Genomic DNA, 27,296 nt, shown 5'->3' on the forward strand with positions numbered 1-27,296 from the left:
AAAGTGGCAAGATGGTTCTCACAACCTCATCTTGTCTGAGAACTTTTTAATTTTTCATTATCTCCTTTTCTGGTTGTTCTGTTTCTGTCAACAACAAATGCTCTTTCTGATCCCATTCAAGCTCACCTCCCTCCCCTGAATCTCCAATCCATTATCAATTATGAGTTCATAGACTGCTCCACTTTTTCCTTCTTTTTGTTAGTCTCACATGAAAATCATGTCATCACCATACTACTTCTTCCTCAAAATAAATAATAATATCCTGCTGAAATGCCCAACCTCCTTGTTGGATAATAATTTGCTACCCAATTTCTCACCAGGCCATCTCTCAGTCCCCTGCCATGTCCACCTCAGGCCACTGATTCTCTTATTCAGAGCCCTTAGGAATGGGACTTGCTTTCAGCTTTTGCCTCCTTTTGGAGGCCCTTGTTGTGTATGAAGGCTGCTAGAACATCCTTCCTCTCCTCTCTCCATCCTTTCTCCAAACTGAGCAACTGCAGTTCTTCTGAGAAGCTTTTCAGGCAATCCAAATCAGCGTAGTTTTGCATGCATGCAGTTGCACCCAACAGCAAAAACATTTTTTCTAGCTATGACTTTTATCGTCAAAGTGAGGGTCCAAGCTTATGTTTGAAAAATCTTTCTTACTGTCTTCCTATAGGGATCGCTTGTGGACTCATCCATGCCGCCTTTACCATCTCCTTCCTTTTAAAACTTGCATGAACCACAAGTGCAGAGGGAGAGAGATTTTTGAAGTTGACCTTGCCTTTGTCTTAGCGTGTGACTGTGAACTATGGTAGTTGCCCTCTCATTTTTACCTTGTTTTGGCCCTTACTTTTTCTGAATTTAGATGGTAAACTTATTAGTATGTTGATAAGCTGCCAATTTGTTGAAAGTCATAAGTGTACATGTAATGGTATAGCTAACAAAGAACAAAATAAATATTTAAATCCAAATTTACAAAGCCTGGCAACTAATTTATCTGCACCAGATGTTTGCATATTCACAAATAGATAATTTGAGCCCTTTAGTTATATGCTTTGATATAAGAATTTAAAAATACAAATCTTCAATTTAGTAACATTCGTGTTTCATAGACTTCCAGCTAATTATCCGGGTCTTTTGACTGTAGATATTAAATCTAAAATTAATAGAGCCATAATAGAGCACTATACTAATTCCATATTGAAAAGTGCAAAGTGACATGATCTGTCATGTATTTAAATTACTCAGCATTACCTTTAGAATATTGTTGTTGAAAACAACTTTAGAAGGAGCTCAACTTTAGTTAAATGTCTGTAAAACATGAAAATTCCAAGTCCTAGGTGGTTAGCAAACATTACGAAATGCTGTAAAATAAGACACAGCTTGACTGAGGCTTGCAAAGCTTGAGTTTGAAAACAAAAGGAAACTTTCTAGAAAGTCTACAATGAAATGGTTTTACAGAATTGCATGCTTTTGATCAGAAGCAGATTTTGGCAGTACATTTTTTTCAGGACCATAATAAATATCTCAGTGTACTGATTATTTTGGCCCAACTATGCTTCAAATGTTTGGTAGTTAAACATATTTGTAGATTTGGGTATATAACTAATGAAAACACATCACTGTCAAGATTTTTGTAGTTATTTTGAATAGCTGAAAAGCAAGACAGTAACTTTCAGGACTCTGCATGAATTAACACATTCGAGCAAGGAATTCTGCTGGTAAGAGTTTGAAATGTAAAAGCTGCACACACCTGGTAACTGTGTCATTGTGCCTTCACCTGTGCCARATGTTTGTCTCATGACGTGCTGAATATGTCCTTGCTGAGGTCGAAGGACAAGGGAGTTGGGCCTGAGCTTTGAGATGTTTTGTTTTTCATCCAGTAAAGGCAAATGTTTTTGAAGAAGACTTGTGAACTTTAGTAGCCTTAGTAAAGTAGTGGCTTAAACTTAGGCTTCGCTCGTGCTAATTGTGTTGACATACAGGATCAGGTGAGGCCTGACGAAGGCCGSTGTAACAGCCAGCTGATATAATTAGACTGGGTCAAACTTCCAAGAACACATTTGCCCTTTCGCATAGTTGTGTGAAGTCAGCCCAAGCACAGGAATACTACAGCTCGCCATGTAGCTTTGATTCACAAAGGGTCCGTTCCTTCTAGAAGGAGGAAGAAAAATATTGAAGTGGCAAGAATCACAGCTTCTGAGATATCACAGAGTTTTGGCTTTGAATTTCTAGTGTTTAGGATTGCAGCCAGCTAGTGTGTGGGTTGGTATCACTTCAGTAAGAGCCAGGGATACAGATCGATACTGATGAAAATGCACCTCAGTATCTTCCATCAAGTTGAAAGGTTTTTGTGTGTCTTGGTTAAGTGCGAGCAGCTGCCTTTGGAGCAGTGTGATGGGATACAGCAGCCTGCACGCACACCACTTTGGATTTAAAATTATGCTGGTACCTTAAGGGATTCTGGCTTCTTCAGAGACGTTTCCTAGTGGAGGCCAGTACGTGATCAGTTGCATGGCCAGTCCCTATGGAGCCTGAGGCCGTRGCTGGTAGCTTTGGTGGTTTGGTGTAGTTTGCTGTACTCCCCRTACTAATGGGCCACAGGGAAGCAGAGGTTGGAGATTGCTCAGGTGTCAAAGTTCAAGTAGACTGAAATTTGATTTTCAGGCTCTGCCAATCTGAATGTGCAACACCTGTTGCAAGTCTTAGAAAGGAATGAAAACTCATCTGTAACTTGTACCAAAACAAGCAAATCAGTGTTTGTTTGTACTTTTTGGTGCAAAATTGTGTATATTGATCCCCTTATTTCAATATAAAAATACTCTCTTTCAGTTTTGCTTAAGTTATTCATTGTGTAAATAAGATTTTTAGGAAGGCAAAACTGTTTTCAAACTCCTGCATACCAGTGGGGTATTTAAAGCTGTGAGTATGGTAGGTGCCTTCGCTCTGCTTCTTCAGGAGTGGAGCTGGACCAGCACAAAACATCACGAACAGTGAAGTTTCAAAGCACATTCAGAAAGAGGGCAGGGTTATTACAAGCAAGATAAATCAATACAGGGCCCATACGTGTGAGTTAAAATTTAAATAAAAGACAATGTATGGACAGAAGGGAGCTTCACCACCTTGTGCTGCTCTGCTGCTCTCAACAATGTTTCTTCAAGCCCACACCCTGCAGCAGGGACTATTCCTGTGATCTGTAGCATTTATCCCCTAAAACCACGGTGTAACAGAATATGCTCACAGGAGAAAACAGAGCTGCCAGTCGAGTATGCATAATAAATATCTCCGGGCTCAATCTCATTTTGTGTCCGGCAAAGCTGGACAAGAAGCTCTGCGTTCCTCTGCAGCCATGTAGATCATGTCGTTGCCTGGGGTCATCGAATGTGGGAACAGCAACCACCCCTTCAGGGCTAGAGAGGTTTGGAAGCTCACTCTGATGGGCACCTTCTGAAGAGCAGAAAAGTAAGAGAGAATGTTTTAAAAAATGTCATCATGTTCTTTAATTTAAATGAAAAGTGGTGCTTACTTGTATTTGACTTTCTTTTCCCTATCCCTGCATCCTTAAAAATAATAGGAGACCCCCAATGGTTTCACATTTAAATTATATGTAATCAGGTTAGTCTGTAGTACCATCAAAAAAATTGCTGTGATTTGACCTTTTCCAGCAAGAAGATGTTGTTTACCAACRGCCTTTAACATTTAAAGAATATGAGTTTCACTGCTCACACCGTGTCCTTTTTTTTTCTGATTTTCTAATTGTGTACATGTCTTTTCCAAACTCACTTGAGGAATGGTGTGGTGTGCACAGGTGCTTGAGCTGCTGCAGAAGTCATTATCAAGTCCTGTCTGCACATGGTCTCGTCATCCTTGCAGAGATCACAAGCTACACTCTTTGAAATGCTCGCACTTGGCAGAATACAGAAGAAGCTTCTGGTACTAAGAAGAGGTAAATTTTGCTGTGGTAGATTTGAATTAAAAATATCCTGTTTTTCATTGCAGGCATCTTTTTCACAAGTCCTGCGTAGACCCGTGGCTGCTAGACCATCGTACCTGCCCCATGTGTAAAATGAATATTCTAAAAGCTCTAGGGATTCCGGTAAGCGCCTTGCAGAGCAGCCCTGACRGGGCAGGGAGAAAACACCAACCTTGGGGGGTTATCCCCAGTTCTCTGTCTATTCCTGTCCTGTGCCTCTTGCCATGTTATACTGCTTTATTTAGGGGAATAGAGGCTGAAACATGTGGCTCTAGCGCTCTCCCCAGTTCAGTGGTCAAGGGAGAGTGCGGGTATGGGATGGGGCTGGGTGTTAGGCTTTATGTGTCTGCAGCTGCCTGATTTGTGGAGGTGGGTATTTTTTAATGATGTTTTGGTGGGTTTTGTATTCTTTCAAAAGGTTTTTTTTTTTTTGTATGTGTTTTAGTTCAGGACTAGATTTATTTTTTAATTATGGTCTCTGTTTCTCAGAGGAGAAGATATACAATAAAATTTTCTGAGATATGCAAGTTTGGAACAGCTAATTGCTCATTTTAGGAAGCCGTATCTCTGAATACTCCAAATTCCATTTAGAAACCGTTTTCCCAATACCTGAACATGTAGTGGACCCCATGATATATAGGAGATTGTTAGGTTCTTTGATATTTGGTACATTCTGATGTGATTAGAATCTGCCAAAACAATTGACGTTTTTAGGTTGCATGTTTACATTCAGCACATGTCCTGCCTGCCGTACAGTTTCTAAATASAGTTATCACAAAGATTAGGGTCTTCTCCAGGAAGAAGTGAGTCACTTTCTCACAATATGTGAAGCTATGTAAAGCTAATATGTAAAGCATGTAAACATGATAGGGTRGTTCGATGCTGAAGCGTTGCTGGTTGGTGTGTTAAAAGGTGCTAATACCCTCCCCAGTTACAAGTGGTGCCACACCAATTTACTTATGGAAGAGTTATATAAYGTAAAATAGATATATGAACTTATTAGAGCAACTGCTGTGGCCATTCCCCAAATGCACTGGTTCATTGTCATGGAAACATGGGAGCCAAACAGGCTGTTGCCAAAGATGTTTCATAGCAAGTGATGGAATTTGTTTTTGTAGAAGTAGGCAGGTATGGTAAACAACAGCATGAGCCAAATTAACAACATACACTGTAAAAAATGTGTTAGAGCATTGTGGTTAGGGTAATACCCTATTATACTTGGGCCACTTTCCTGATGTATATTTATCTTGTCTTTGGAATAGCAACAGGTACAGTAGCTAAGTCAGAATTTCAGATGTTTGGAAGGGCCAGAACTAAGGCTGTCTCTGCCATTCGGCATTGCTRCACTCGAGCCTTAAATACAGATTTTTTTTTTTTCCCACATGTTCTGTGTCTCAGTTCACACATTTGCCAGAGAGCAAATGATCCAATATTTTGACACCTGCTCTCCTTGAGTAGTATATAGTCTCCTGATCTTCTTCTGCAATCTATRATACCATTCAGTTCCTGTACTCAGTCCAGCCCAATCCCTCTTGGGCTTTTTGCACCAGCAGAAGAGCTAAGCATTTAATGACATGCTTCTGATCCAGCTTTGTAACTCAGGGATATAGCCAGGGCTGGCCTGCACTCTTTGGTGGACTGTTGTGAGCTGGAAAGGTCTTTCCAGAATGGCTAGTGCTGTCGGTCCCTGTTTGCATGGGACTGGAGGCTGAGCGTGTGGCACATGTTGTAGAGTTGGGGTGCACTGAGGAAGAAGAAAGCAACATGCTGAGGGGCCAGGTGTGAAGGTTTTGGCTTTATTAGAAACAAACTCCTCTGTGGCTGCAAGTGTAGAAGCCGATTGCCAGGAAGAGTGAAGGACATGGCTTTCAGTTTGCTCAGCTTTCCCTTCTCAYAGTTCCCTGGCTTGTTCCCTCTATGCTATTCAGCTTTTGCCTTGAAAGGGTATCCCTCTGCTTCCCTCACTGAGAGTTTTCTGCTCAAAGTTTCTAGGAAATAATTGTGTGTGATCTTGTAATTAAAGATACTGCTGTAACTGACACAGACGACTGGGTCAAGTTAAGATCTCAGAGTCAGCCTTAGTGTTGCTCTCATCTTAACAGCCAAGCACTTGATTTTTAGTGTTAATGTTCCACTAGCAAAGGATTTATTTTATTAATTTATGTGAAAAATCCTAGGTTTCTARGACAACAAACGGAAAGCAAGCTGTTGCCTCCATCATTTGGAGAGAGCGTGCTGCCTGCCCCCGGGTGGGACATTGATCGGGATCGTGGGGGCAGAGCCGCTCGACGGCGCTTCGCCCTTGCAGTACTGAGCAGACAATATTCCTTTTGTCAGGGTCCCTGTGGCTGACAGCAAAGGAAAATAGTGTCCGAGAGGGTCTGGGAGCTTGCAGGTTAAAAARCTCCTGTATCATTCTCAGTTTCTGCTCCCCTTCTGTTTTGTCTTCTGATTCTAAAATCTGCCTTAACTCCTGCTTCTCTCTCTCCTACCTCACCCCCTTGTCCCTGCTTCTCTGCTGCATGAGCCYCCCTCCGAACCCTTATCCTTCTGAGCTGCCTGTCCCTGCGTGTGTGTGTACCCGTCCTCTCCTTGGCCTCGGGACTTTGTTCTCCACATGSCCAGAAAATGCGAGCCCTCCTCCTCCCCATCCTTGCTGTGCCYGGGTGCCGGCTGCAGGGAGCAGAGAAGGGGCCATCTGTCTGTCCTGTGTTGTGGATTCCGGTGTCACCGCGAGCTTTCCAGCAGCACAGAAAGTCCTGTTCTYGTCGCAGAGTGCAGCCACCAGTCGCCGATAAGGCACTGATCCCTATCGGCTCGGGCGAACTCGTGTTTTCATAATGTAGCCTGCTGTCAGAGGGCTGTCGTGGGAAAAGACATTTCCCTGGGAGAAGCTGCAGAGCGCTAGGGCTTCTTAGGGAATGGTGGCAAACGCTTCTGCAAATGCCATTCCCTGGCCACACTCTTSAGTAGTGCCAAGCCATCTTCACTGGGATTTCCACACACAGAAAAGTGGCCTCAGGAAGGCAGGCTTCCCTGACGGGAAACTTGAGCACAGCTTTGCCAAAATCCTCCCTGTTTTCTATAATGTGAAGAGCAAGGAAATCTTTCCACAGGCAGGGCTAGAGTAGTTTGTTTCTGCCAGCGTCATGCTTGTCCTTCGGTTGATGCTGAAGAACTGGCTTGTGTGACTGGATTTATTTGGCTTTGTTTAGCAGCAAGGCCCAGGATTTTCCCGGAATTSATTGGTTAAAAAACAGAAAATGTGAATGTTCATATGTTAAACTTTCCGTTCATTTTGTAACAAAGACTTTAAATATTTTCAGTCTTCAAACAAGAATCCCCAGGCTGCAGAGAGGCCAGAATGACTGCCCGGATTTTCACAGTAGCTGAGCACCCTAATGATCCCGCTTTTCACCGGGGTGCCCTGCAGCTCCAGACAGTTGCTAACATCCATCAGCAAACATTTGGCATCACGTTTTCCACTGTTTCTTTGCGGGTGAATCCAGCTCACAGAGTTTACTTCTTCTGGCCATAAGATCTGAAGYGAATTATCTGTGAAAGTGTCTTCCGCGTTCAGCGGGCTACTTTGCTATTGGCATGATCGTATCAAATTAAATAATTTCCCTCTGCTTCTCCCTCTTCTCTGCAAATATCTGCAGGATATGCAGACAGCTGCATTTTTGGCAGCAGATTGGATGACTTGAAGCTATTCACTAAGAGCCTTAGCCAGGCCCTTAGAAGTCAATACAAAGACTTCCCTTGACTCGAGTGGAACTGTGCCCTCAAAGCACTTGCACGCAGGGAGTGAGTGAAACCAATATAATTAAACTTCCCAAATGTATCTGGGTCACTCTGAGAGTGAAAACTGTAATATGTATTTATTTTATTTCAATCAGTACTTCATATCATCAGTTTTATAGTGTGCAGCTTAGTCTTTTTCTGTTTTTTTTTTTTTTCAACTAAAATGACTAAGGAGTGAAGGGATTAATTATACTGAATGAGATGCTTCTCATATCTTAAATGTTTAGTTCAGTTTTCAATTATAATCCCATTTTTTAAGTTTTAAAATTTAGTTATTAAACCCCATTCTAGGAATGACTGGAAACAGAGCAAAGGACAGACAACTGGTCCCTTGGGGAAAAAAAGGATTTTTTTTTTCAGAGTAGAAAAGAAAAAACAGATTTTTTTTTTTTCTTAAAGATATACTGCTCTCAAAGACAAATTCAATTTAGAAATAAAATTCTGAAGGCCTTTTTTTTATTCATGGAAAAAGTGATGAATTTAACAAGTAATTTTGTATCCTAGTCTTATTGATAAATGCTCGGTATTTTGCTTAGGAAAGTACTAGTTTGGTGGATTTCATTATATCCTGGTATAGTTCAATGTACCTTTATCCCAGCCCTGAAGAAGGCTTGTAGATTAAATTGTAGCAAGACAGTGACGATYCTAGTTTTTATCCCAAACTTTGTTTTGCAGATACAAGTCACTTGAGGATTGTTTTAAAAGCCAGTCTTTTTCATTAGGAACACTTGCAAGAAAATATTTATGAGGTGACAACAGTCAGAGAATTTATGGGAAGAAAAGAAAATATGCTACATTCCTGGCTCTGCAAAGCACTTCAGCATATGCTAACTTCCTGTGCCCGAGTTCAAAGCATTAACTCATGTGCTGAAATCTGAACTTGTATTGAAGTCCTTTGCTCTGTCGATGTTTGAGATGTTTTGCTTAGTTTCTAGGTGCCTGCTGTTGGAGATAGGCACCTAGTGAGATTTTTAGAAACACCAAGGCCAGTGAGACACCCAAGCGTAGGAGAACATCTCTCTAATGTCCACACATTGGATTTCCAGCCTAGCAGCTTGAGCCTCCTCTCCATGGAGTGGTGAGTGGCAGGAGCGGCCGTGATTCATACCTCTTGCCTTGGAATGGGATGAGTCACACGGCAAAATTACTTCAGCCTCCTGAAGAGAGAGGAAGCCTAAGTGACTGATCGGAATGAGCCAGCTAACCTTTGGGTAATGAAGACAAGCGGGAACAACTTCAGTTTCCCTGCCTCCCAAYGTAACAAGCTATCTGCGTTAACTGCTTAGCCAATTCAACCCTGTCGAGTTGAAATCAGCTTCAGCCTTGCTACAGCTGTCTGGCATTTCAGAAGCCTTGCAAACAGCATCCTTCTTTCTGAATTTGCCATATTTTTGTTGTAGTACTTTACAACTTCAAAACTCAGTTCCTTAAATAGTTATACAAACAAATTTTGATACATGACTTGAGGGGATCTAGACCTGCTTCTATGGGTAAGYGGCACAGGAACCTGCTGCTGCTCAGAGCTTTGTTTATGGTTGCCACAGATGATTTTGGGGAGCTCCACTGAAACCACTGCTTTATGAATAAATAGGAGCACCAGACTTGTAACAGGCCGAGAGAGATCTAGGGTAGAACCTAGTGTGACTGCTTCAAGTGCTCGGTTTGGATGTAGTCTCACAGGACAAATAATCCTCTCTGCCTTCCAGGACCCGCTTGGATTCCCAGTGCTCTTCCTGAATAGGTGCTGCTGAGAATATTGTGCGGAAGGTGGGCACCCCAGTGCCTCCCCTGCTTCCCTATAAGCTCGGGGGAAAGGCAAACACCCAACTTAAAGAGCTTGGCCCATTCTGTAGGGGTAGCTGTGTTAAATGTATAATGGAGATACAGAAGTACCTCAGTTACATGGACTGGAGTCCTTCCTTGGTCTTTCTGGATCACAAAGCAAGAAAGATGGGACTGAATAAAACTCCTCAAATCCCCTTTAAGGCTTGTTTATTTCTTTTCTCATCATTTTATCTTGCAGAAAATATAGCATTAGCAAAGTCGAGGTCTTTGATGTTAAAATACATATCTTCTCTTATCGATAGCTTTACTTTCTAATCTTGCACCCCACACACAGATTACCCCACAGCAGTTATGAATTTATGATCCTGAATTTATGATCCTGAAACCATGAATTTATGATCCTGAAAACCCTGCTATGAACTCTACAAAAACATAGATTTAGGCACAGCAATGAATTTGAAAGTAACCATTCTCCTTCAGCTACTGTCCTAATCTGACTCAGCAATCTGCCTGTGTTGAGCAGATCATATCAATAAATGAACTACTTTTTTGTACTCTCCTAAAGCCTTTGAAAAGTGTAAATAAAGTTAGTTATCTGTGATTACTAAACACTTCGTACTGCATACTTGAGGTTGCTCCAACAACCAATTCTCTTAAGAGGACTTAAATACATTAAAAAAACCAGCAAATTCAAGCAATAAAAGACAAATTCCAGAATTCCTTGGATGTTTGGATGTTACCATTTACAATACTCATTCAAAAGCAATCCCAAGGGAATCAAGGGACTGACAATAGCCGCAGTGGATGTAAGAGAAAACGCTTTAAAAAGTGGAAGTAGGTAGATTAAACACGTCTGATAGATGAATGCTCAAATTTCTTCTTTTTTTTCCCATCAGCCAAATGCAGATTGCATGGATGATATACCTCCAGACTTAGAAGCATCCATAGGAGGACCACCAACGAACCAGATCACGGGAGCTAGTGACATAACGGTCAACGAGAGCTCTGTAGCCCTGGATCCCCCGGTCCGGACTGTGGGAGTTCTACAAGTCATCCAAGACGTAGACTCCTTTCCCCAAGTCGGGGAGGGTAACTTCACAACAAGCAGTAAGTTCCTCTTTCTGCCAGAACTTGCACTGAAAGGAATGTGTAGAAACCTGAATCACAAACCAATCTTTAATGGGAGGAAAATGGCTTTTAGGGGCATTTTTACTGGAGTGGTCTCCTGACTTTACACCCAGCAGATATCTACAAGGTAAGTAGATTTAAATACACGTGTCATTATAGCGTGGTGCAGACAATTCCAGCCCTGTGTGCAAATTGATGTATTACTTTATTACTCCAACTGGAATTCTCTGCCTGGATAGAAAAAATGTTTCAATCAGTACAATGCAATATGAACTTACGGTCATTTTAGGATKTTTTTTACTGCAAGTGGTCTTTTTTACCATGATAGCCTTGATGTATTTCACCAGGATTCTTGGTTAAGTAGGTTGGTGCTTGTTGTTTTCAGCATTGGCCTTGGCCTGCCTTCCCTCCCTGGGCAGCAAGGTATCATATGGAAGTTATTTTTACTCGCAAATGATAAAATAAATAGTAAGTGACACAATCGCTTTCTTTGTCTTCAGACAAGAAGAAAAGGCTGTTGATTTCTGGTTTTGCCTTTCCTTTATTTTCTTATGTCGACTGAAGCTTCACTGGTTATTTATTCATACTTYTCATTTCAGAGAGATTTATTGTCAGAGTTCCTGAACTTGTAAACCTGCATTACTGAAACAACACTGGCAATTTGTACTAAAAAAGGACAAATATGGATGCTTCCAGTGTGTTTTTTCCTGCTTAGTTTTCACTTGTTCAAGGATCACTGTTTGAAGAAGTAATGCCTCAAATGTCTGCTCTTCTCTCTGTTCCTAAAAATGATGCTCTTTGTTGAAAATTTACCTCTGACAGTTTAGAAAAAGTAGTTGTCACCTCTTCCAAGTAAGGATTGTAACAGTCTAAGATCCCTACTTTTAGATGAAATAACATAAAACTGGGACACACGTGTTCAGCATCAGCTCATGTATAAATATTGAGAAGAGTATTATAGAAAATCATCAGATATAATTGAAGGTATGTAGAAAAAAGAGATAAAATGCAGGTTTGGATATGGAACTTGTGTAATCCATAGAGAATAATTATATATTTCAGGCATTTTTATATACTATTCTGAGCCTGGGTGTGAAAAAGAAAGCAAATAATAGCATGATGTGTAAAAGTGGGAGAGAGATGCAGGGACTGAGTWGAAATGATTCTGCCTGAGTCTCTAACTCAGTGGAGGGACTTTATAATTTCTCTCATACTGTCAATTTGTTGCAGCATTTCTTTCCTGCCTTTTTCTGGTGGTGTTTGGCAGCAAAAGAAACTTCTGCAAACACTGGGTTTGGTAGCCTTGGCCATTGAATCGTTCTCATGACCCAGCAGTGGATTTCAGACTACCTTTGTGATTTATGTTCTTGTTTCAGTTTGGATCCTTTTCTGTTCCAAATCCCAGATGCAGCAAGGGGGAAGTGGCAAAGTTGTGCAGCCCATTGTGGTCTGGGGCCAGTRTGTCAGCTGCTGCTATAAACCTTTCTCAAGCCTCCTCGGATGCTGGCAAGGGCTGTTCAAAATAAGAGATTTTATTCCCTCCAGTGATAGTTTTTAAATGTATCTGAGGCTGATTCAAGCCATGAGATTGTTTCRTGGTACCACAGTGGTGCTCAGGCCTGGGCTAGGTTAGTTGTACCCGTTTGATGCTCCTGAAGCTCCCTGGCAGATGCCTGTCCTTGTCCCGCTGGTCTTTACAGTGCCCGGTGTGCAGGTGAGGCGAGTGGGCAGCRGTCTGGGCAGGCACCCTGCTCTCTAAGCAGCAACGTGTGGGGCTCCAACAGGAGCCTGAGGCCTGTCACCTGGACAGACCGGCCGGGGTAACCGTGCAAAGGCTTTTCCCGAGCTCTTTGAGGGACAAAGAAAAGAGCAGGAGGAGGACATGGGCATGTGGCCTGATCACTGCGACAGTTGTCAGCATCAGTGTATCACAGAGGTCATGTACTGCTAAAACTAGTCCCCTCCACGTGTTTTGTAAGGGAAGAGGAGTCTTGTGAAAGCCCAGAGGATCCTGGCAGCTTCCAGGTCCTGCTTATGTTCCTGTCTCAGCCATGCCCATCACACACAGTCACTCAGGAAATGCTGCGTTAGTACTTGCTCTCACCTACCCCTGTAAACATGAATTTTCTTCTGAATTTCTCATTTCCAAGTAATAACTGAGTGTTAGTCAGTAGKAAGTGTACAAGTTTATGCATTCATATCATCACATCCAAAGTGGTGCAGTTTGCAGTTGTGCTTGGAAGCAGAGCCTCTTGGTCCCKCTTTGCAGAGGAGCTCACAGCAAAGAAAGCTTTTTTTTTGTTGAAGGTAGGGGCCGAGTTCCAGCAGGGATGGGAATTTATACTTCCAGCTAATTTATGCTGTTTCTATAGGTGTTCAGGCAATCTGAAAAGTTGAGCCTGTCATTTTAAGCAACTTGAACTCTTGGTCAATGAAAGGGTAACATCTAGGGCCACAGTATAGCTGGGATATGAAACCAAGTGGTACCTGAATCAGAGAGCATCTGTGACCTGAGTAACTGGGTCATAGCTGTCAGAGAGACAGRGCTTTATAAGAATTGTGTTTGCTGTATTTAGGAATTTATTTCCCTTTTCCAGAATGCTCCAAGTTACACAATGCAGAGCTTGCCGAGCCTGCCCTTTCTGTGAGCTAGTTAGTCTGCCTGGGACTTCACAAGTGAAGACGCTCACTGCTGCTAGGAATCTGTGCTGGAGTTACTAGGTTTTGGCCTCTTCATTCGGCCTTAGTGACAGGAGCGTGTTCCTAGGCTGAGTCTGGGCTAGAGGTTTTCCTCTTGTTACTGAATCTGTGCAAGATGCCTCCAGTGCAGTCTTGACGTGGCAGCCTGTGTCCTGGGCCCTTCCCTGCATCCCTCCTTATCCCTGGCAGGGTTCAGTATCCCAGGAGGTGACGGACTCCCCCTCTCCTTTCCAACCACTTCTGCAACAGTTCTTTCTGCTTGACTGTCATCGCATCCCTATTGTTTGTTGATTAATTGTTCTGGTATTATTTCCTCATTTTGGATTTAATTTCATTGCTGCAGAAGTCAGTTCCTCCTTTCGATGTTTCCAGTGAGAATTCAAAGCCAGATGAGCTCCCACAGCGTGTCTGGAGGGAGGATATTTCCAGAATACTGTTCACATTGGGTGAAATCCATTCTCCACTGAAATCTGGTGGCAGAGTTCCCACCCACTTCAGTGGGGCCAGAATTTCATCTCTGGAGCTTGGCCAGTGCTGTCTTTTATTTCTGTGCATGTGCTCAACGAGCTCTCCCTCTGCGCTCCCTCCCTCTGCCTCCCCATGCTCCTGAATAGAAAATGTCTTCCCCGGGGCCCTTGGTGATGTTCTGTCACTTGGATGATGGATGGCTGGATGAGCTTCCTTCTGCAGCCTTTTCCCATGGTTTCTTGCTGTCCTGTGTGATAGTTACTGAAGAACAGACCAGCAGTTTCTCTCTGCTGGCTTCTGCCAAGACGCAGGCTTCATCTAGTCCTCTGGGCATGTCCACAGCCAAAGACAGCTCACTGTTTAGTCTTAATGACTTTTCTTCATGATAAGATTTTCTACAGAATATCTGAATAGCATCTTGAAATATGATAGCTCTGAGTGGCTAAAAAGGCATGAAAAAYTGGAATGAGAAAAATAGTGGGTGAAAAAAATGTGTGAAATGCCTACCTGCTCTTTCCAGCTGAGATTCCTGCTTTGATCCTATTACTTTTCAGCTCTCCAGAGGATATGAAAGAAGATATGCTCAGAATCTTCTGTTGCAGCAGTGCATCGTGATGTTCTGTGCTGCCCAGTTTTTTGGCAGTGAGTTATACAAAGTGCTGCTGCCATCTCTGGAGATCCCAGAGCAGGTGAAATCTCCTGCTTTAAAGACATGGTAGAGTGAGAGCTAGACTGAGGCTTGACTTGGCTAACCTATGCAGGAGAGAGGCTCCAAGCTCAGCTGCTCGGGCACAGTGGAAGATGGTTTTCGGTTTGTGGAAGACACTTTGCAACATTCCTTGGGTCAGGCTCAGCCAGCATTGAATGATAATTTCCCCTTTTTTTTTAATTTTAAAAATTTGGGGAAATCAACATCTGGATATTTGAAAAGTCACATTCCTGGCATTTGAAGGGCGGGGGGAGTCCTTTTTTTTTTTTTTCTCATCATTTATGGCATCATATATAGCATCAATTGCTATGTTGTGCTTGCTGATTTCTTCAGCCGATCCTGTGCCCTGCCTAGGTCTTTGCTCCCTGTTGATAAACACCTCTCAATTTTCAGATCGCACGGGGTTTTATGCACCTCTCAGTGAGATACCCTATTTGAGAATGTGCCACACTGTGCAAGGCCTCAGAAATCCCACTGTCTCTGTAGTTGGAGGAAGATCCATAAATACTTCTGCTCCAAACAAGGATAAGAGTTTAGCAGGAAAATACACAAACAGTCTCTGCAAACCTACTGTGTCACCTACAAAGTTCACAGAGTTGAGCAAACTCAACTGCAGGCAGTGCTGCAGAGTTGGCCCTCTAGGGAAAACCACACTTACTTTTCTTCTTTCAGTTTTGTTCTTTCTATAAAACGCTTCCAATGTGTAGCTCATCATGAGTGTTAGGGTATTTTCAGGTCTCTGACAGTTCTTCCTTAACACTATTAATATAACTTTGCAAGTAATTATTTTGATCTGTGTATGTCTAAAATGTCTTTTTGAAGAATAATCGGCCTCTGGAAGCAGATGAAAGTGCAGGGTAAGAATGTGATCCACTGGTGTCTTGCAAGCGCTTGACTGTTCCTCCCTGCTATTAATAGTTTTGTTTAGGCAGAAAGTAAAGGGGGAGGAAAAGGTGAAAAATTCCYCAGACAGTACTTAATACTGAAAGTTATTAACACTTGCGTTAGCACCTAGCACTGTCCTGGAGACAGAATCCTCATGAGACCTACTTAAAGGCTGAGCAGATTGGGTCCCCTGTGCCTTGAGGATGACATAAGTCTAGCAGCTCTATTAAAAGCCYGTGTGGATGTTGCATAAGTCGTTACTGTGGACCAAAATTTGCAGCTYGGCTGAGAGCTTAGACTAGTACTAGCATTGCATTGGTGGTCTGGAAGGCCAGCAGTGGTTTGGAAGGTTCACCAAGTGAAACCTGACTGCACGTGGCAAAAATGAATGTACAAAAGTGCGGTGAAATAAGAAGTAAATGATAAACACTAAATTCTTTTTTTTTTCCCTCTGCATTTCAYATCTGCTAATTGCACTGATTTTGACTATAGATAGCAAGGTCGAAACAGTTGGTTTCTGAGTCTCACCTTCCTCTGCATAAACCCTCAGGCGGGCCCATGGCGTGCGCAGGYTGTCGGGGCTATAAGCTGTAGTACCCCTTGTCTCTCTCGCCATCAAACTTGTGCTTCCCTCATGCAGACAGAGAAGGGAAGCGGTGCAGGAAGGTGCTGAAATGCGGCCCAGATGTGGATTCAGGAAGGGTCTGACAGTCTTTGACGTAATTGTCAGAATGGATTAACCTCCCGTCATGAGGTCTATGAAGTCCTTGGGTAACGCTTTTTTAAACCCCTGGGACACAGTTCCGTGGCAGCCAGGGTTGGGAGAGGCTGGGAGCTCCCGGCTTGCTGCTGCTTGGCAGGCTCAGGGCTCTGCTCCAAAAAGGGGCCTCTCATCCTCCGCTTGTGGTGGAACAGTTGGCAAGATCCTCCGCCCAAGGCCCTTCTTGCTGGGGTTCCCAGTTGCTTTGGACATATTTATAGGTGGAAAAGAGGGCGTGAAGATTGTGATCAGTGATAACAGTTTTTATCTTTATACCTCACTGTTTCAAACAGAAACGCTGTTTCACAGTGTAAAGAAAAAACATTATTTTTAAAGCAAAATAGGTATATCAAGTAAAAATCTGATGTGCAGAGAAACCAAATGTCTTCCTGCTGGCTGATCGCTTTGATTTACATTTGGGAATGAAAGGTTCTGCCTTGCAAGAGATGTTCAGCACCTTGCATACAATCTGTTTGATTAATTAGTATCCAGCCTTACACCTCTAATGTCTATGGGGCTCTTGTTCTTGTCAGCTTTTATACAAAAGCTTCCTGTGAAATGGGTAGAAAGTGCTGTTTAGGGTATCATGTACCTAGGGTACTGTGTTTCAGAATCTTTCCAGCCCGTTCAGGAGCCAAGACAAACGGGAGACGTTAAGGAACCGCCTGGATCAGCGCGTGCAGGTTTCTGAGCGGAGGCAGCAGCGAGGGTCAGTGCTGGTGGCTGCTGCTGCTGCTGTTTCAGGCAGGTGTGCTCTGCCACGCTCCCGTGGTGAAGAAAGGCAGCAGAAAGGCAGCTTCACCTGTGCGAGGGCAGGCTCGTGACGCTGAGGTGTAGGACATGCTCGTGAAAGGTAGTGTCGCTTGTGCCTACGGTGACACTTGATTCTGCCGGCCTGCTTTTCTTCACTACGTTGTATCAGAATGCAGGGTGTGTTTTCCTCAGTGCTTCCGCAGAGTTCTGTCCAATTTGAAGGTAACTCAAATAAAATGCACTGTTTGCAGCAACTGTTGTTGAATTTTCTTTATTCATCTAGGTTTTAAGGCTGTGAACAATGAAGAGAATCTTTCCAGGAATATACTCAACATGCCCTCAGCATAATTCAGTGTAGAAACAGAGCTGCCTTAATTAATATCTGTATTTCCAAAGCACCTAGAGAATATATGAGGGAATACACAACTCGATCTTTTTTTTCCCTCTTTTTTTTTCTGTAAGAGCCAATACTTATTTTCAGTTACTTTTATTTTAACTTGCAGTAACATGCCTGAGGCACATAGAGAGCAAGCAGGAACATATGCTCTGTTGTGGCAATAATTAAACCCYCGCTTAAGACACACAGATGAGACAACCTACCTGGAGATCTCAGTAGTGAATTTCTCCTCTGCTTGTCTCTATGAAGTTAGCACAGTGCTGTGTGATATTGAAGAGCCACGCTTGTACGGGAAAAATGCACGGAAAACATGTAGAATTGGAGAAGTCAGAGGAGCGTGGAATATGAAAAGTGCTYAGTTAAAATAGATTTATTAAGTCATAGCATCTCAGTGGAAAAAATAAACYTAACCACAAAGGAGATTTAAAATCTGTCAATTCCTAGTGCTTTTATCTTTTCTGTGAAATGCTTTTGGTTATATCAAAAGTACTGCTGAATCCTCTAAGCAGACTCCGAAAGCAGCCTAGACKAGACTCAAAGGGCACTTAACAGGTTCTACTTTTCCAAAGCCAAAAGTTTTCAAAAAAGTCAGGATTTTTTTTTTCTGATTTCTAAACTAATGAAGAGAACCACGTTTCTCTTAAAAACTATTTCCAAATGTGCTGRGTCAGGTTTAGTTGTTTATAGGAAGTCTTAGCAAATGTTCCCGCTGGAGAGTAAGGGCTGTTTGGAGCTGTGTGGGCCTATTTTACTGCTCCTGTTAGTGCTCAGCCTCAGCTGTGCGGGATTTAYGGGTTACTCCGCAGCTGCCAGTGCCCAGCTGCCAGTCCGTAGGCAGCGATTGGCATCACCCCATGCGAGGTGCCAACACTCAGCCTGATGCAGGGCAAGCTCTGACTTGCAATGCACGTGGCTCTAAATGGTGTGCAGGTTGTCTGGAGAGTGGAAAGTTCTGGTTTTAGGAAGTATTCTGRTTTTAGGAAGTATCAACAGTTCGCGGTTTGATCCTGACAATTTTGTTTTTAGCCAAGTTCAAATTTGGTGGCCGGTCAGAGCAGAGAGGGCCACAACTATAGGCAGAAAATCTGATGGGCAGTGAAGAGATTGAGTAGGTTGCAGGAGAGATGAGAGCTGGAGTCATTTATCTTGAAAGCCTGCATAATTGTAGCAATGTAAAACTTGCTGCAAGGTTTGATAGGTTCGTGAGGTTTAAGAGAAAAGAGCATTGAACTGATCTGTCACCACAGGATGTAAAACAGTTTTAAATCTCTGTGAGTTGGTGTTGCACGAAGGGTTCATTTGAAAACCAGGTATTGTAGCTTTTAACTGTCTTCCAGCTGGGGTTCTGCACTGGCAAAGAGATGAGCTAAGTGGCTGGAAAGCTCCTAGAGTGAATGATACTAATTGAGGTCAAATATGAAACACATCAGCACTCACATCACTATAGCACTCACTGCAGTAGCACGGAGTAGACTCAGCTACCCAGGACCTCCCATCCCGTGCTAGTGTCCTTAGTGCATCCTCTTTAGGTAAGGAGAAATACTTCTTGCACTAAAAAACTCTTTCTACTAGAGCTATCTTGAAGTCTGATGTCGTGTTTTCTTTATTTAAATGATCATTCATTCTTATTTTTTTGTAAACATAAAAATGGCCAATCCAACTAGCTCTTCATAAGAAATATCTGTTTACCTCTTAAGGARGATGATTTTTGCTGTTCTGCCCATCTTAGCATAGCAGAAATAGGATAGCTAAAGAGTGTGGCTATAGGCATCTCTTCAGGTTTTTGCTGCTTCTAGTGCCTGCACCAGACCTAATTGCAGCAAATGGTGTTGCTGCTGATGCCACAGCCTCGGGAGTGACGACGTCTTCCTATCCTGGGTGGCCTTTCTAAGGCTGACAACTGACAAGCAGTTGCTTTGCTTTTGCAGCACAGAGTTTATTACAGAGACACTGAGACACGATACAGCRAAGGCTCTAGGATTCTGCTTTTAGCAGAAGATTTTTCCAAAGCTGTTTCACACTTAAATCGGTGTTTATTTTCTGAAATACAGTAAGAAGATAAGCTAAGGCCTATGACAAAAATAGATAATTAAGTTGTTCAATTCCAGTGGGGTTAGACTGTCTTGTAAAGTTCAAGAATGTGCTTTTCCTTTCGTGTATGTGCTGTTTCTGTTGTGTATTTTCTGTTCTTATGGGCTTGGAACACCTGATCTTTAACTTAAATACGTTGGTGAAATTTTCACCAGGTTCTTTTGACATTCAGCTGACAGTGGTGCCGTCGGGTGAGTGTATGTAATGACTGAGGAGGAGAACACAGCTGGTCAAATACAGGGCTGGATTAATGTTCCCGAAGACCTTGACTGTTTTCCAGGCGGCCGGCTCCTACAAGTAGCTGAGGGAGGGGAAATACTGCATTCCGTGTGAGGTGTGAAAGGCGCAGGGGAGCAGCGGAAGCGTCCCCGTGCTGTGCTCTCTGCAGGTGTCTGTTGAGCACGGCCAGCGTGGTGGCGAGGAGGCTGGTGAATGGGCGCAGGTGGATGGCCCCGACTGCCTTGCTGTCTGCCCAGCCTTGGAGGCCTGGCCTTCCCACGGATGAGGTCAGCCGTGCCCTGCCTTGGGCCGCCTCTCAGGTGTGCTGGTTCCCTGCGCTGCACCGAGGGGAAGGCTCCCCTTACCTCATACACGCTGCTTAAAGCTGCGGTTTGGCAGTGTGGTCAGTATGTGGCTCCTGACCTTCCGCCACTGTTAGGCGTTTCAGCCAGTTCCTCCTTAGGCATGTTCTAGTTAAACCCTCCAAAATCTGCACAGGCGTWTTTGTGATCTCCGTACGCAGAGATGTTTGTTGGAACCGCTCTGGGAAGTTCAGTGTATGCTTCTCCAGTACTACGGTTTGCTGGTAACCTTAGTTTCTTGAGAATTTATGCAGTAAAAGGTATATGAAGAGAGAGAGTGGAAAATCTTGCACATGCTGCCGTGACAGACTAACTCAGCCAGACTGACRAGAGCTGTTTCAACCCCATCATTCAAGAATTATCAGGAGTTGCCTTTGTAGCAAGCTRTTTGTGCTGCAGCTTCAGCCCTGGAGTTCCCCAAGCAGAACTATCAACGCCACASCATGGACGGACCAGAGAAAAACATTCTCAAAACTACTAGCTTGCATTAAGTCTTCAGGATTAATATTATACTGTGCTTGATGGCGCTGTGCTGCCTCTCAGGTATGGCGGTGGCAAGAGATTTGGTTGGTATTGGCCAGACTGTCTCTGAATCACCTCCTGTTTCTTCCAGGTCTTCCTTAAGAACAAAGCAGAACTGGAGTTSCTTTTACCCCTGCAGGCCCATTTGTTCAGCCCAGTACAGTATGTGTCTGAGTCAGGCTGTAATTGCCTTCTTTTCTTGGGCTTGCAGGAAGCAAAGCGTGCTGCTGACGTGGGGTTTTAAAGTGTAAATAAGAAAGCTCAGTCACAAGGGCTGTCACCCTTGGAAATAGTGATACACACAGTCCATGGAAATAGTGATACACACAGGTTAATTGTATGATTGTACTTTCAGGTGTAAAACTATCTATATTTCTATATTATCATCTGCCAATAGGCCATAGAGCATATAAAGCATGCCAGTGCATTTAATCCTACTTCTGTCCCCTGGCTCTGTCCCATTGCTTCAGATTTTTAAATAGCCATCGATTAAGGATTTTTGCTCTCTGTTCAAAAGACATCTCTCTCCATGCTTCCCACCTTGACTGCTGAAAAATCCTTTTAGTAGTTCTTAAACACAATGAGCATGGCCAAACAAGATTATTTTTTGATTTCTCATTTAATGTTATTTGTTTTGCAGTAGCACCAAGGAGCCCTGGTCATTTAGCAGCTGCTGAGAATGTGGAATAAAAAAGTAGTTCCCATTCTACACCTGCCAATTTAGAGTTATAACCTCATGGTATAGCAGGGACTCGGTGACACCTTGCAGATGCTGAGTGGAGAGCGGGTTCTTGCTCTCCTTGCTCTCTCCTTGTTGTCTGCTTCTTTCCTTAGGTTGGCTGCAGCACTTACCTGCTGGCTAAGCCAGCCTGATCAGCTGCTAACATAGCCAAAAAAAATTTCAGGTTAATTTTCATCAAAGGAACTGCAGAGCTGACTGAAAGTAAGTGGCAGGAGCCTGTGCCCAGGGCAGGGCCAGAGGAGGGCAAGGCAGGCGAGTTGAACCTCACTGCTTGGCCCTGCCTCAGGCTGCTCGCACGATGCGTCAGGAAACCATACGTCAGCTAAGGCAGAAACAAGGGCTGGTTACAGAAAATGAAGGGAAGAATACAAGAAATGATCAGAGAATATGCCCTGCATACCAGGTGTGAGTTGCARTGCTGGGACTGTGCACACAATAACAGCAGCTTCAGTTCGGTGCGATGAGTATAAGAGATTTTTTGGAATTGAGCTTGAGGAGGAGTTGAATTAGATGTTTTGTTTGACATGAAGTGGAAAACTTCATTTAATATTTCTTAAGAGTCTTAGTTGGGGTTAGGAAATGGAGGGATGTTACAAAAAGAAGCTAAAGTCCTTTCAGAATTGAGAATCAAAATTGTCACATAGAGCCTTATGCTTCAGTATTTCTGAATGTTTTCCTTTGTTAGGATGGATCGTATTTCCTGATTCTCACTCAAGTACATAAGTAGCTTCGCCAGTTCTACATAATGATCATTGTAGCAGCCTATGCATGAGTAAAACACTCAAGATTAATTTCTGAAACGTGCTGTAGACACAGAAGAGCTTACTGGTCCAACCCGGTGTCCAGCTGGTCTGCAGCCTGTTGCCASTGCTGAAGGGCAGTGGAGGAGTGCGGGCAGCACCAGGCCAGGGCTGCTGCGGCTGCGCCCTGAGGGCAGCGCCGGAGCCTGGAGGGAGAAAGGAACGAGGGCCCCGCTGTGGAGGCTGCAGAGGGAATCTCGCCTGGCAACTAAAGGGGAAGCGTGGGAATGCAGAATGGGCTACCGGTGGAAGAAGATGCTTTGTAAGAAGTGAGACTAGATATGAAGATAACTGTGAAGGACCTTGAATAGGGGTTAGATGATATGAGAAAGTATACATCAGCACAAGAGATCTCCACGTGACTATTGCAATTTTCTAGCCATACTTTGACTGACTTTTCAGTAGGCAAGGAGAGGAAAGGAAGTTGCAGTAATTTGGCCACATAAGAAGATTCCTGAGGCAGGGACATAATAATGTGACTGGAAGAGTTAGGAGGGAGAGCAAAGTTGAGCCAGAGCCAAGGGTACTAGGTGTTCCTGCATCATGCTTGGCACGAGTGTCCTCAGGTATTGGAGCGAGGGTCGGCAGCTCCCATCAAGAGTTCCCAGAATGTCGGCCAGCCTGTTACAGGCAGAAGACTTCTCAAATAATGTTGATGCTTGCTATGAATTTCAAAGCCTTTCAGACTGTTCTGGTTGATGGACATAATCCCAAAAAATAAGTATAAGGCTATTTTATAGATATTTTTATATATGCATGTGTGTATGTGTRTAGATGAGAAAAATAGACTTTGCTTTTCCATCCAGTCAGCCCCAAGAGTCTGCATGCTACAACATCTGGTACATGTTCTTTTCCTTTTGCTCAGCTTTCTGGAAATGYGCTTGGTAAATGCTCCATGTGTTTTATATTATTTGTCCTCATTTGGGTGGATTTTTTTCTTTCTCTTTCGGATAGAACAGTTGGGGGCTGATATTTTCCATGCTGTTCATGAAAAATGGGTTTATTGTTTTTTTGCCAAAACACTTTTTTTTTTTTTTTTTGGTCAAATATTTGGTATTGAGCTTCATTTGCAAAGTATGACCTGCTCCAAGTTTAAGCTTCAGAGCAGGTAGTCGCCTTTCAGACATTTGACTTGAGATCCTAGGATCTGCTTTCCACAAGTGCCTAGTGCTTACAGCTGTACGTGCCGTAGCAGATGGTGTGCTTGGAGTGCACGGTGTTTAATACTATCAGTGGAAAATCAAGGGTTGTGGATGTTAATTGGGCCCTCAGTGGGTGAATGCTTTGCTTAGTCACGTCTCTCTAGCTCAGCAGCTCCCCTCTAAAGAGATTGYAAGGACTGTAAGATGTTTGAAGATGGGAGACTATGTCTTTGTTTGACTTCATAAAGGGATGCTCTATGATCTCCTAAAGTACATCTCCTAAAGAAAGAGTAAGGGAAAAATGTTTGTTGTCACTCAGTTAAGAAGAAAACCATGATTGCTTGGGGAGTGTCTCCTAAGTGTTACATCATCACCAGAGCCATCTTTCAAGTCTCTTGGTTTCAGGGAGATTCAGTCCAGTTAAAGACATTGTTGTGATGTTGCTGTGAGGGAATGTGGTCAGGTCCCGGCGCTCGGCACTTTCTGGCTTGCCAGTGTTTGGGTGTCCTTTGTGACAGCCCCGTTCCAGACGTTGCCTGGCTGCCTGAGCCCCTGGATGAGGGCCCGTTGCTGCTAATACATTCACCGGGCTCTGACTTGTCCTTTATGAAAAAGATGCTACCCTTTCCTTTCACAAGCACGTTCCTCGCCAAGTCCTTTTTCCCCTCCAGCTAAAAGAGATCACTCTCTGGTGCAAGAGAAGAAGGAGAAAATATTTCCCAGTACTTTGTTCTCGGTTGCTGCCAGGCAGACTTCATCCATTTTGTTAGCCCTGGGGCACAAAAGGGCTGTGTGAATAACAGTTTTTTATAACACCTTCTCCTCAAATGTATTTCCAGTGGTTCTTTGGAATTACAGATTTTATAGGCATTTTCTCAATGCATTTTATTTCAGTTGTTTTGTTACTGCAGTATGCCCTGTTCTGAAGTGTTAGGATTATCAAGATGATATAGAAAGCTTTGGGGGCTGTATTTCTACAAGGAGCTGATATGAATTACTGGAGGGTTCATTTGAGAATAATTCTAATCCTCTGCAACCTTTTTAAAGAAGGTCCTGGGGATCAGTTTGATAGGCACTGTTGTGGAAGGAGTCACTGTTTGATGAATGGRCTTTCCGAGAGGGGACTGTGCTCTTGTTCTCAGATACAAGCAGCAAAGTGCTGCTGYGGCAGGGTTGCTCTAAGCTCGGGTTTAGTGCAGCCCTGCCACGTGTGGCAGGGAGCGGTAAATCTGTCACRGTAAAGGATGTTCTTGGGTAGAGTTGTCTCTTGGGAGCTGGACGTGGGCTCTTGTGCGTGTCAGTGTTGTCTGTGCACCACGGCTGTGTGTGACCTGCCTCTGAGCCAGCGCTGCACAGCAGAAATAAGGTAAGTTGCTCCAAGAAAGGGACTTTGTTTCTATATCACTGATGTCTTTTTTTCAGTGGGAAGAGACTYGAAACATACTTTGCCTCACTGGAGGTTGTCCTATTTTCAGCACCGACCTTACAAATAAAAACAGAGGGTTCTAGACATTTCTCCTCGAAGACAGGCATCAACCACCATCAAGGACTGATGAAATAAATTATCGGAGGACAAAGCAAGACCTGTTTCTGATTGTACACGCCCAGCCTTGTATAGCCAGTCAAACAGATGACACACAAGCCAGCAGCACCGCAACACCTTCTTCTTGCTCCCTGACTCGCCGTCCTGAGCAAAATCCCCGTTTCCTTGTAATGCTGAGAAGTTTTTACTGCATTGCCAGTATTCTTACTTTCCTGTTGGTCAAACCCAGTGCAGTTGTAGTTATATGAGCTTGTTCCTCATCCTTGACCACATCACTGCAATTTTTTACCTGCGCATGAGACATAAACATTTTTGTAAATAGGCTTTTCTGTTTTTCCCCTGGCTGCTCTTTATGCCAAGAGTATCAGATTCTTAGAAACCTGTTTTTTATTTTGGAATATTTATTAGTGTCCGAGATATTCAAAGTAGTAGGGCTATCGGCAGTAGTAATGTGTAACCAGTACTGGTGTGCAGTCTTACCATTTTTAAAGCACCAAAGTGATTAAGTAATCACTTGAATTCTTTTATGACTACAATTATATTTAAGTTACTTAGTGGATATTGCAACAGGTAAGGATGGCACCGCTGTTACATAGGGCRCTTCCATGTTTCCCTGGTCAAATTCTCCATGCATTAGTGCAGTTAAGTTTCAGGTAACATCAGCTAGAGAAAGCCTTTGAGTTTTTGCACCTTTCTCAAGCAAATGTGTGTCAGACAGTAACAGTGGGAGGAAAAAGGCTGTCTGTCTGTGGTGTGCAGTGTTTCTCTCACTGATGTGAGAGGATGGTGGCAGTGAGGTCTGCAGTTGCCTGCTGCAGGCACTAGCACTCAGGATAAAGCCTGGGAAATGCATTTTGCTTCATTAAGCAGCATGCCTGTGGCATAAAACACTGTAATTTGCAGTGGAAGTATCGTAATGCGTGTTGTCAGCCAGAGCTGTCAATCTGAGGCATCCGAAACCACAAGTCCTTTATTCCATAATAAAGCTTTTCTAGGAATTAGAAGGTTTAAAGAAAAAAAATCTCTTATTTTCTTTTTGTATCTTAGGATTTCTGTTTTTCTGTGAAAGCCGAGGTCTTCACTGAAAATTGGGATCTTCACCTGACCTCAGGGCTTTTAAGGAAAGCACAGAATCACTCAAAACTTGGGGGAAGAACAAGTGTCAGAAGTGGTGAATAGCGAACAGTCCTGCAGCCGGCGGCGGCGCTGGTCCCGCGGGAGCGGTGCCGGCGAGCGGAGCTGCTGGAAGAGCCGCCCGGAACCTGGGCAGCAAGCAGGGAGAAGGGGGTGTCCGCGGTGCTAGGCTCCTGGGCAGCCCCATGGAGGCAATGTCAGCAGGGACGGGCTTTTGAGGCTCCTTTGTGCATTGTTCTTATTGACCTGCCCTTCATCCCAAAGACAACAAGGCTGCAGTTTGGGAAGAGTGAAATCCAAGGATTCTTTTAATGTAAAAAAGTGAAGTTCACTGATTTGGAAAGATTTCAGGTGCTTCTGTCCATAAAAGGCCCAGAAAGTTGGTAGTTGAGCAGCTCTTTCCGTTCTCTCTCTCTATTTTGAATTCAGTAGAGATTTTTTTCCGCTGTGCAGCCCCGAAAGAGGCAATAATTCTTGAAATGACATTCAGCCCTTTAACACGTCTCCCTTGACACTGTGACATTTGGTATTGGCAGCCCAGCCTGCCGGTTCAGTGCAACTCTGCCTACCCCACACAGCTCAGCCTGTCGCTCTTCCCTGCGCAGTTCAGATTAAAGGAGCTTTCTCTTAAAAGTGCTGTTTAACATGGCTAAGTCCTGGGAACTCTCAAATGAGAATGTAAACTTTGTAAACTTGCTCTTAGGTCACCATTCAAGTAACCGTTACCATTGTTTCTAAAAACTGTATTCAGTACAGGGGGCTGATTGATAATCTGGTAGTCTGGAACCACAGTTTTCTGGCTCAGGGAGCAGATAACCCTGGAGGTGACGTTCTGGATCTCAGAGGTGTGGGTGTTCACTTTAGCACTCTTGGATTGGACCATTCACCCAACAGTTCAATGTAACTGCAGCCCACGGAAAGGTCTGTGTTGTATTTCCTTCAGTCATCAAGTACTTCACCTCCAGGAGAAGCACTGCTCGTCGGGAGCAATGCCTAGAAACTTTTGACTACTTGTGATATTGATAGGAAAAAAATATATCTATATGCAGATCTAAAGAGGTTGTGTGTGTTAATTATTTAGCTTGCAATCAAGAAAGTGCAAAAATAACAGGGTGAAAACTGTGTAGGGTTTTAAAGGAACACGTTGGCTCTTGCAGCATGAATAATACAGAGCCCACTGAAGCTTCCTCTCCAGAACGTGAGGTCCAGTCAGCACTTACAGTACAAGTAAATACGCACTTTTCTGTAAAAACAATTATAAAACCATATCTCTTGAGAGGAGACTAATTGTGCTCATTTAGCTTCAAGTGAATAATTAAACTGTGAGGAGTTATTTTCCTGGCTTTTCTGAAATGTTTCTTATTGTTTCTTAGGTACTCAACTTTCAGACTTTTCAG

The 27,296-nt window shown here is 43.4% G+C and overlaps 1 protein-coding gene across 2 annotated transcripts in view; it reads left to right on the plus strand.

Moving 5' to 3' along the window:
- The window catches only part of RNF150 (ring finger protein 150), a 93,559-nt gene that overhangs the window by 64,841 nt on the left and 1,422 nt on the right, over nt 1-27,296 (plus strand). The window contains exons 5-7 of one of the 2 annotated variants that reach the window (XM_026042590.1): nt 3,982-4,078; nt 10,441-10,651; nt 10,746-10,844. In XM_026042590.1, coding sequence (XP_025898375.1) covers nt 3,982-4,078; nt 10,441-10,651; nt 10,746-10,807 — 370 coding nt within the window. In that variant the 3' untranslated portion in view covers nt 10,808-10,844. Of the gene's footprint in view, nt 1-3,981; nt 4,079-10,440; nt 10,652-10,745; nt 10,845-27,296 lie in introns of those variants that run through there. The other variant, XM_026042589.1, reaches the window with a different exon arrangement.

Source organism: Nothoprocta perdicaria, unplaced genomic scaffold (assembly GCF_003342845.1).
Source record: "Nothoprocta perdicaria isolate Ctin4 unplaced genomic scaffold, notPer1 scaffold_31, whole genome shotgun sequence".
NCBI classification, from domain to species: Eukaryota; Metazoa; Chordata; class Aves; order Tinamiformes; family Tinamidae; genus Nothoprocta; species Nothoprocta perdicaria.